The 10,790-nt window shown below is 48.4% G+C and overlaps 1 protein-coding gene across 1 annotated transcript in view; it reads right to left on the minus strand.

Moving 5' to 3' along the window:
* The window catches only part of LOC110202050 (protein FAM228B-like), a 28,415-nt gene extending 18,369 nt beyond the window's left edge, over window positions 1–10,046 (minus strand). The window contains 3 exon segments of the mRNA XM_078148901.1: window positions 3,273–3,379; window positions 3,795–3,880; window positions 9,921–10,046. Of these exon segments, the coding sequence (XP_078005027.1) occupies window positions 3,273–3,356 (84 nt within the window). The 5' untranslated portion in view covers window positions 3,357–3,379; window positions 3,795–3,880; window positions 9,921–10,046.
* Between the last annotated feature and the right edge of the window lie 744 nt (window positions 10,047–10,790).

The raw sequence follows: 10,790 nt of genomic DNA on the forward strand, positions 1-10,790 counted from the left end.
GACTGTTCCAACAGTTTTCTAAAACTTGTCACCTGAAATCAAACAGCAGTAAGGGAGTTTCATCCTATTATACCTGTGACATATGAGGTGTATGGGGTGTTCCAGGAGCACTAGCATCTCTGGTGTGAAGCCTTTCTGAGCTTTTTGCAAGGCTGCTCATCCATCCACCTTTGGTGTCCACCAGCAGCAACTCTCACCTATGGTGCCAAGTAGCTTCTACAAGAAGCCATGCCCAGGTAAAACTGTCTTAGGCTCAATAGTGAGTTAGGGATGTGGGGGTAGGGGGGGTAGGGAGGCTCTACTCCAACATGTGAAGACTGGTCCTGGTGGAATGGGTGGATGAGAACAATTTGTTCCAGTGGCCGTGGAGGTGACTGAAACAGGAACTGTGGTATTGTTTAGTGCGTGGTCAGATATGGAAGGCACCAAGATCATCCACTACAGCCTGGGCCACTGCCAGTCCTTCTGACCATTGTCCTGCCACTGGACTTTGATGGCTCTGGAGGAGAGCATGAGGCTGAGGACTTTGTGAACTTCTGCCTCACTTAATCCAATTCATGTACAAGTCAAGACATCACCCTATGATGTCAATTGGTCCTCTTTGAAAACAAAGAATGATGGGCAACTAGGTGGTGCAGTGAACAGAGCTCTGGCCTTGGAGGAGGACCTGAGTTCAAATCCAGCCTCAGACACATAACACCTACTAGCTGCATGACTCGGGGCAAATCATTTAACCCCAATTGCCTCAGCGAAAAAAAAACAAACCAAAACCTGAAGAACAACCTATCAGTCTGTGACTTCAGGCTTGGATTTGATGGGACAGTCTTGAAATTGTGACAACCATGTCCCTCTATTTTTTCATTGCAGAACTACAAAGGTCTTAAAAAATGAATCTTAATGTTATGTTTGAGCTCTCTCTCCCCCTCCCTCTCTCTCTGTCTCTCTCTCTCTCTTTCTTCCCTCCCTCCCACCTGTTTCTCTGTCTCTCCTCCTCTTTCTTGTTTCTCTGCCTATGTTTGTCTGTGTCTGTCTGTCTGTCTGTGTGATATTAAGCAGAAGGGCTAATTTTATAAGGTTCTTCCTTAAGATTCTTTGACTTTTGCATAATTTTAGCCCCTTATCTTTGTTTCATAACCTCTATAACTGTATTTGGACTAAGCTGCCTATCTTGCTGAACAAAACTCCTAACTGTGCTGTGAATTTCACATTCCGATGAGATGGTCCAGGATGATGGTTTTATCTAGGACAAAAGGGGACCTGTTGAAAGTGTATTCTTGAGAGCTGAGAGTGGTCTGGTTAGAAGTTCGTTCTGTCTTTGCCACTTTGCTGGTCATGACCCTGGCATGAACTGCAGATCCAACCATGACAGTCGGTTTCCTTCAGACTTCCTGTTTCAATCGGTACAACAAGATTTAAATTCTATAGAAGGAAGAAATCAACAGCCCAGGGAATGTTCTCCTCCCTCATCCTGCCTGACAGGTGACGGATGGTTCCTTCTCACTTACCATAACTGGCTAAATAACAAAGACACGTCTTTTCTGTACTAGCTGTGGCTGGTGATATACATTCTCTTTAATGACCACAGCCTTTCCCCCTTTATGTAACCACTCTGTTTTCCTTCGTACAACACTGGAATAAGACGTTACCTTGTTTACTTTTTCTCATATGATGTATGAATACCACGAGCTGAACTGTGAGTGTCACACATTTCCATTCACTGCTAGGGGAACATGTCGCACTCTGAGTGAATCAATGGCAATAGAAGGTATCTCTGGCTCATACTGGCTCTTTTGTGGTGGCAAAGAACTGGAAATTGAGGGGATGCTCACTGGGGAATGGCTGAACAAGCTACGGTATATGACTGTGATGGAATACTACTGTGCTATAAGAAAGGAAAAGCAGGGTGCTTTCAGAAAAACCTTGGAAGGCATAGGTGAATTGATGCAAAGGGATGTGAGCAGAACCCGGAGAACACTGTACACAATTACAGCAATATCATATGACGGTCATTTGTGGAAGACTTAGCTACTCTGACCAATATAATAATCCAAGACAATTCCAAACGACTCACTATGAAAAATGCTACTACTTCTGAGAGAGAATGAGCACAGACTGAAGCAAACTTCTATTCACCTTATTTTTCTTGCGGTTTTGCAACACAGAAACAGATGGAAATGTTTTGCATGACTTCACACACAGGACGGGCTCTTTGGTTGGTTGCTGTCCTTCATTCTCAGAGGACCAAAATGATATCACTATGTTGGGGTCAAGGTATGGTGTGTCTGACTATGGCTCATCAGACCAATACAAGCTCAGAAAGTACAGCCATAGGTCAGGCACAAATAGTCCATGTGAACTAAATCTGTACATCTCACGTTCATTTTGAGCTACTGCTCAGAGCCTCCCAAACACTGAGCTAGCTCTGGCAATGTATGTGCCTGTCACCTCAGCACTTTGAGGTAGGTAAAAATGATTTAAAAAAAGGATAGAGGTGATGTATTTTGATTCACATGCAAATTGGATTTAAGTGAGGTAGAGTTGCATGACATCATCAGCCTCACCCCTTCCAGAGTTGTCACAGTCCAGAGGCAGGACACAGATAAGATGACTGGTGCTGGGCTCAGATGCAGTGGGTGACCTTGGCATCTTTGACGTCTAACCAAGCTCTAAGAGCTCCACAGCGCCTGCTTCAGCTGCCTTCATGGCCCTGGGAACAAACTGTTCTCATTCACCTCTTCTGCTGGGCGAAGTCTTCACATGCTTGGGGTAGATATCGCTCTAACTCTCATTACTTACCCTCAACCTCATTTAACTCATCTGCCAAAGCAGTTTACCAGGGTGTGGCCACTGCAGCTTCCTGGAGCCACACGTGAGAAGTGGGTGACAGGTGGACCCCAAACGTGGATGAGCAGCCCTGAAAAGAGCTCTGCAGCTATCACTCCAGAGGTGGCAGTCCTCCATTAACACCCCTATACACTTGTACAATGGATATCATATTGCTTGCCTTTTGAGGTATGGGTGGGAAAGAATTTGGAATTGACATTTTTTAAAATGAATGTCAGACCAGGACTTGTTGGCAGGCTGAATTGGGGAGGGAAGAGACTGGAGGCAGAGTCTAATTCTGGGATCATGGCAAAGGTCCCCATGTGAGGAGAGGCTAGAGACAGGAAACTTCTGCTTCCCTATCCTCTGCCCCTCAAACAGCCCAAGAGGCAGGTCTACACCAATCCCATTTCCTAAGGGAGCATCTTTCTGGGATTGTCTGTCCCTACCTCCAGAAAAGCCACTGACTTTGGCTCCGGCCAGTCTTTGATGCAGAATTTGGGAAGACAAGAGGTGCAGAAAGGCCTTTCCATGGTCCTCACCACAAGCAAAGTTTCTAGGAAGAGGCAGAACAGTATGCCTCAGAGGCCTGGACTTCAAGTCATCATCAACCCATCCTGCTCCCTTCACCTCTGATTAACTATGGGATACATGCTGCAGCATTAATTCCAATGGGGTCTTTTAGAGGTTACAGGAAGAGGATTGTCCCCACTTTACAGATGGGGAAAATGATGCCTAAAAACCTGGGGTCACTTGCTCAGGATCACATAATTCAGTTTGCAGCCAGAGCTTACTCCCATAGACCAAGTGTAGCAAGAGGCTCCTGTTGGAGACAACCCTCTTGGAAATTCCCATAGACCAGAGAAGGCTCTTTGTGGGGGCCAGTACCTCCAGAGTCCATCCCCAGAGTGTTGGCTTTCTCAGTCACAAGACAATAAGCATCCCCTCTCAGACAAACGTGAGCAGCTTACCTGGTAAAGCCCCTAGAGACAATGTCCTTGCTGAAGAGCCTTCAGGGTATGAGAGCCCCAACCTCTTCCCAAGAGATCCAACTTGGCTGAGGAGAGGAAGATTCATTGGGAGCTGACTCATGACCCCCAGCATGGCTCCCTCCCCATCTGCAGATCAAGTCTTGCTCAGAGTGAGAGTCCCTCTATTGCAGAGTTAGGCTATATCACACTTTAGTCTGGAGTCCTTTGCAGACTTACCTGAGGAAGTCCATGCCCTAGTCTGAAACCCTCGTAAGCATCCTTTCTTAAAATGGAGTCCAAGTTGAGGGAAGAACTCAGTTCTCCCTGAAGACAGGATGATTTAAGGCAGTCAGTAGACAAGGATAAAGTGAAGGAGACTGACCTATTCCCATGAGACCAGAATGTGGTGGCGATCTGACTAAAAGGAAGAATCTCTGACTAATTTAAGTTAACCAAAGTAACTCATGAGTTCCTCTTGGATGAGGCTGAAAGAATTCTTGAAGAGAGTGACTAAAAGGGATTAACTGGTTTTAAGAAAATGATTCTCTAAGAGGGACCAAGAGTTAGGTAACTATTATCCTGTCTGTTACCTGAAAGTTGTTCCTATGTTTTACATGATGGAAGAATTTTGTCTTTTGTTTGGGAATACTATAAACTGTAACACAAAAATAGCTGGATTTCAAAAGCAGGACAGATTTTAATTCTCTCTCTCTCTCTCTCTCTTCTCTCTCTCTCTCTCTCTCTCTCTCTCTTCTCTCTCAGCAGATTTAGCCTGTGTGCTCTGGCCTCCCTCTCCCAGAGCAAGGGTCTGACTCTGTGTCTCCCCCTCAAGATTCTAGGAGAACCCCAAGGAGCTATCAGCTCCACCCCACACCAAATGTGTTCCCCTTACTGTTATCCACTAACTCCCCAGGTTCATTTCCTCTTACAAAGGGATATTTACATTTACTTCAAAGATACAGCAAGAACAGAAGTTCACGCATCTCTCTCCAGCACCTTCAGGGTCCACTTTCTACTTGACAGCTCGGTCTCTGGAGAGAGTGGGCTCTGACCCATCTTGCTTCCTACAGAGTGTGGCTCTACCAAGTTCATGTCCAAATTCAGATGAGCCTTCACCTCAGCCACCACTAGACCGGCTGGGATTGGGAACCAAAGATGAGTCTTGGGCTCTTGGAGGGAAGCAGGCAGGCATCAGAGCCGTTAGACTAATCTCCCCCTGAATGAAAGAACCAGGCACGTATTTGCCCAAGGAGGAGAGAGCCCACTAGGCGATCAGTAAATCAGAACCGGTAACAAGGTATCTACACTCTCTCCACAGGCTCTTCTATCACATGCAGGCTCTTTTGGAGACAGGTTCCCCATTCTGTTCAAGTGGGCCAGTCCTCCGCTGCTCAGAGGTGCTCAGATTTGGAATCACTTAGCTAATAAAGTGTCTCTGGCAGTTTCATGCTCTAGGCTTAGAATTTTGTTCTTCCCTAGGAAGCAGCAGGCAGGAGCACCAGGAACAAAGAGGTCCTGTGGGGACCAAAGGACAGGAGATCGTGCCACTTGTCCACTCCTGGCCAGCTCAGAATCATGCCTTAGACAGGCAGAACCGCTGCCTGCAGCCCAGAAGTGGAGAAGGCTTAGGTAGAAGGCCAAATCTGCCCCACCAGCCCAGAGCCAGTCAGCTGAGCACACAAGGGGTGAATGCACCCCAAGATCATGGATCTGGAGCTGGAAGATTGAAGCTTTCTTGAGGGCAAGGGCTGTCTTCTGCATCTTTTTTTTTTTGTATCCTAAGCACTTAGCGCAGGTGCTTAATAAATGCTAATTGATGATTGACTGGAATGGAACTTCAAAAAATAGGCTGAAAGAACTGCTAAAATTAACTGGCAAGAAAACAAATTGGTGAAATTAGCCATGACATTAGTAAGAGGAGGGAGAGGAATTAAGTGTGGCTCTTGGGCAAAAAGGAAAGAAAGCAGGAGTCAAGGCGGCCACAAGCAGAAAGCAAGGTTGGACTGAGAATCTCACAATAAGACTTGCACTGTGGGCACATCCAAGCTGCTGCTGCCTAGGCCCCAAGCACAAGGTGGTCTCTGCTCCTCCTCCAAGAGAAAATATGGCAGCCAGCTGGCCACAACAAGGCCAGTAGCTCTTCAGTGTGAAGAAGAGCAAGCATTTAATGGCAAGGAGGAAAGCTGACTTTGTTAGGAGGCTAGAGAATGGAAGGAGGACACACAGAGGAAAGAAGGGAGGGAGGGACAGAGGAAGAAAGGGAAGGAGGGAGGAAAAGAAGGAAGGGAGGGAGGAAGGAAGGGAGGGAGGGAGGGAGGAAGGAAGGAAGATAGGAAGATAGGAAAGGAATGATTTGAGATTTCCTGAAGGAGGAAGGAGAGGGTGATAAAATAGGGCCCAAGACACTCTTAGTGAGGAGATCATTGGGAAGGGACAAAGAAAGAGGGAAAAGCACTAGAGAGGATGGTGATGACCTGCAGGAGGGTATATAAGGCCACTCTTTGTTGACCCAGTAACAGCAAGAGAGGTCTGTTGTTTTCCTGGGGCCAGCCATCTGAGATCAATCCCATCAATATGGGATCCTATCCACTGCCCCAGACCCAAGACCTCAACTTCCTCATATGCCTCACTGCCTCACTAGAACAGCAGCTATGTCAACTACATCCATCCAATCTTAGACATGCATCCACAACAGCCAGCCAATCAGAAAGCATCACCAACAGGACATCAATCAGGATGTTTGATCACTGAATCACAGCCTAAGTGGACACCTGCACAGTAATAGCAAAGAATTGTCCTCAGATGAACTTATGGCGTAGAAAGGCATATTATAATATCATTGTCACACATTAATTCCCCCCAGTGGGCTTTTCTGTATGCATTCTGGGTAACTGCCTGCACAGCACCAGCAAGACTTTGACCCTTCCCACATCAACAAACCCCTGCTATATTTCAACATTCATATATTTGGTAATGTATGTAATAAGGTAACTGCATCTTTCACTTCATACAATGTCCTGCTCTGTTAAGCTGTGGGTTCCTTCTTGGAGCCTAGCCCACTGCTGAGAAGCATAATTCTCAATAAATGCCTTTGTTTGTGTTGGAGATGGTCTGAGTCTGCGAATTCTTTCAAGACAACCTCTGCAACACACCTGGAAACTGCGACAGAATGAAGTCTCAAAATAGATGATGGCCACCCATTTCTGGTAATGCAGGGAGCCGAAGCAATGCCACCAGAAGGAACCTGGAGAGGATTGCCAAGAGGAACTGATGGCATTTTCCTGTTCCCACTGAAGGGTGGGAATACAGAATACAGGAGAGAAAACTAAGGTCGAAATGTAATGCAACTGCCTTCCCCCATCTCGAGTTTAATCTCTCTCCCCCTCTCCTCTTGTTTGTACATAGCTCTGCGCACATCTCTCCCATTAAACTGAGCTCCTCAAAAGTAAGGACTGGGCTTTTTGTTTTTGCCTTGTGTATCTCCAGTGCTTAGCACAATGCTTGGTATATAGTAGGCAACTAATAAATGCTTGCTGACAACTTGCAAAGTAAACAGATGGCTAAGAAGACAGTGGCGGAGAATAATTTGATCTTTTTTTTTTTAATTAAAAGGGACTGGCTCAAGATGAAGGGCACCCAACAAAAAGTAGCACAACTCTTTTCCTGGAATCTTTAGAACAAAGAATGGGGAAGGGAGAAAAGTATCTACGTTTGTCCCTCAAGAGATGTACCACCAAGGGGCTGCAGTGAAGGAAGATGAATAACAGGACACTCAGAAAGAAGTTCAGAGACCAAAGTCCAAGAAAGACGACCAGCGGGAAGCCTCCTGGCTTCAAGAGTCTGCAGACCCTTTCACCCAGCAACAACCCTTCTAGGGCTGCATCCCAAAGAGATCATACAAATGGGAGAACGACCCACATGTACAAAACTATTCATAGCAGCTCTTTTTGTGGTGGCAAAGAACTGGAAGTTGAGGGGAAGCCCATCCATTGGGGAATGGCTGAACAAGCTGTGGTATATGAATGTAATGGAATACTATTGTGCTATAAGAAATGATGAGCAGGCAGACTTCAGAAAAACCTGCAAAGATCTGTATGGTCTGATGCTGAGTGACATGAGCAGAACCAGGAGAACCGTACACAGTAACAGCCACACTGCGTGATGAATAGCACTGACAGTTGATAGACTTAGCCCTTCTCAGCAATGCAAATATGTAAGACATCTCCAAAGGTCTCATGATGGAAAATGCCATCCACATCCAGAGAAAGAACTATGGAGTTTGAATGCAGATTGAAGCATGCTATTTGCTCTTTTTTTCCTTCTGTTTTGTTTCTTCTTCTTGTGTTTCCTCCTATTGCTTCTAATTCTTCCTTACAACATCATTAAGGTGAAAACATGTTTAATAGGAATGTATATGTACAGCCTATATCAGATTGTGTGCCATCTTGGGGAGACAGGGAGAGAAAAATTTAAAACTCAAAACTTATGGAAGCGATTGCTGATAAATCAAAATAAAAGAGAGAGAGAGAGAGAGAGAGAGAGAGAGAGAGAGAGGAGAGAGAGAGAGAGAGAGGGAGGGACAGGGAGAGGGAGAGAGAGAGAGTTCTACAGAGAAGGGCCCAAAGATTCAGCCAGCAGTGAGATGAGCAGGACACGGGAATGCAGGTGTAAGGCCACTGGACTTCACAGACACCATGGAATTTGGATGGTCATCTCTACTTTCCAAGTCAAGGCTATGAACTTGGATTAAGAGCTTCCTGTGTCCCCATCACGGCTCTAAGCACAGGGGTGACCCAGAAGGGCAGTGAATCTTCAGAAAGTATTGTGTCCCAACAGGGACAATCAGCAAACAAGCAAGAGAGGCACATCCAGGAGATTTTGGAGAGGTGGATTAATGATTGCTAGGATCCCGTCCCTGTCGTGATGGAAGATCTTGGGGACTTGCCCAATTGAGCGCCTGCATTTGTGTCTGAGGATGGAGGGCAGGATCTGAGGCCTTCTCCACCCCGCCTCATCAGGCCACTGGCCCCAAGAATGAGGCCTGGGGCTGAGGCCTCCTCCTCAGGCCTTGCAGTCCCCAGCCTGAGAGTTCAACAGGCCGGGTGTTGGAGCAACAGCCCCCTGAGCACAGCAGGGCTTTGGACAGGAACGTGGGTGGACTACACTGGGTTAGAACAGAGCAGAAGAGGTGGGGGTACAGAATTATGCCTAGGGTGAAGATGTTTGTTCCTTCTCCATCTCTGCAGCAACCTCCTGCAGCTGGGATGCTGGGCTCAGGGAGAGAACACAATCAATGGGGGCTTGGAAAGGGAGAGAAGTGGAGCCCCAGTACACCGGGGCCAGGCCTGGAGTCAGGAAGATCTGACTTCAAATCCAGCCACAGATACTTCCTAGCTGTGGGCCTCTGGGCACATCCCTAACTCACTCTGCTGACTCAGTTTCCTCATCTGTAAAGTGGGGAGAATGACAGTACCTCCCTTCCTGGTGACTGTGAGGACAAAATGAGGTATTTGTAAGGCACTTTGAAACCTTTACAGGTTTTCAAAGTTTAAACTATTATTTTTAATATTTTTTCAGCTAATATTATTATTTAGCTATTATTTCTACTGAGAGGATTTGGGGGGGGGTGGACTGTCAGAAATGATGCTCCCACCTCTCCGCCAAAAAAGCAGAGCAAAAAGAATCATCGCAGCCTTTGAAAAACTGCTCATTAGTTTCAAGGGAGATGCTCTCCCAAGTCACCAAACTGGGGTCCCCCAAAAGCTGGCCCAGGGAGATCTGGGGGTACAGAGACAGTTGGGACAGTAAACCCCAAAAGGTGGACACAGACAAGTCCCTGCCCTGCTCCCACAGAACCCAAAGGGGTGGTCACCACCAAGGAGGGGAGGGCTCACTCATCCCCTCCCCCCTTCATTCATTCCTTCATTTTTTTTTGCTTATTCCCTAATTCTCCCTTGGGTGTGGCCCCTCCTCTTTTTCCCCTCCCCTCTCTTCTCTCTCTCCTCCCCTCCCCCCCAATCCTTTCCCCTTTTCCCCACTTCTTCCTCTTCCCCCTCTTCTTCCCCCTCTCCCTCTCTTCCCCCTCCCCGCTCTCTGAGTTTCCACGTGGGTCTAAAAAAAACGTACCACTAGGGCTTTTCTTAGCCTGCGAGGCTTCAAGGTTGTAGGGCTGGCCTATGGCGCCACGAGGACGACGCCGGGGCCGCTAACGGCCGCTTAGTGACGCCATCGCGCCCTAACGGAAGGAGGCGGGTCTCTCCCAAAACACTCCCCCCCCTCCCCCAGGGGCTTGAGCTAGCAGGACCAGGAGGCCCCGCCCCCCGTAGGCCCGTCCTCCTCTCATGACCCGCCCCGCCCCGCCACAGAGTTCACCTGCACCACCCCGCCCCCTCCGCTTCGGTCCCGCCTCTTCCGCCCTTCCTCTTCCTGCCGCGGGGCCCCCTCTCCTCCACGGAGCACGTGGTTGGTCCGGATGTGACGTCACCAAACCGCGATGGCTCCGGAAGGACGCCAGGCTGCTCCGGGGCTTTGGCCCCGCCCTCCGGCCCGCCCTAGACCGGTCTTCTCGAGGCCTCCCGCGGCCTGTCCTTCGGGCTGTCCTCGCCACGGCACTTTGTGGCCTGCAGAGCCAGATTTCAGCCTGCTGCGCTATAGGGGTGCTGGGAACCCCGAAATTCAAGGGCAGAAGACGCGGGTCCTGCCTCCAAGAATTCGAGCCTTGACTCTTTAGTCGGAGACTAGAGCCGAAGGGGCTCCAATGGTACGAGGCGGGGCTGTACAGAGGGGCCCCGGGAGAGGCCGAGGGGGCCCGGCCTTGGACCCGCCAGGGACCTGGGCCACGGGGAAAGGCCCTTCCGTCCGCTGGACCTTGGTTACTTCCTTCTAACAAAGCCCTGAAAGGACTGTGGGCATGGATTAGGCGCCAGCTGTGTGCCCCGCCCTAAGGGCGCCTCCAACAACCCTGAGGCCTGACGCCTGCCCCTCCCCCTTACCCCC

The sequence above is a fragment of the Phascolarctos cinereus genome, unplaced genomic scaffold, assembly GCF_003287225.1.
Source record: "Phascolarctos cinereus isolate Bilbo 61053 unplaced genomic scaffold, phaCin_HiC Scaffold_2;HRSCAF=192, whole genome shotgun sequence".
Lineage (NCBI taxonomy): Eukaryota > Metazoa > Chordata > Mammalia > Diprotodontia > Phascolarctidae > Phascolarctos > Phascolarctos cinereus.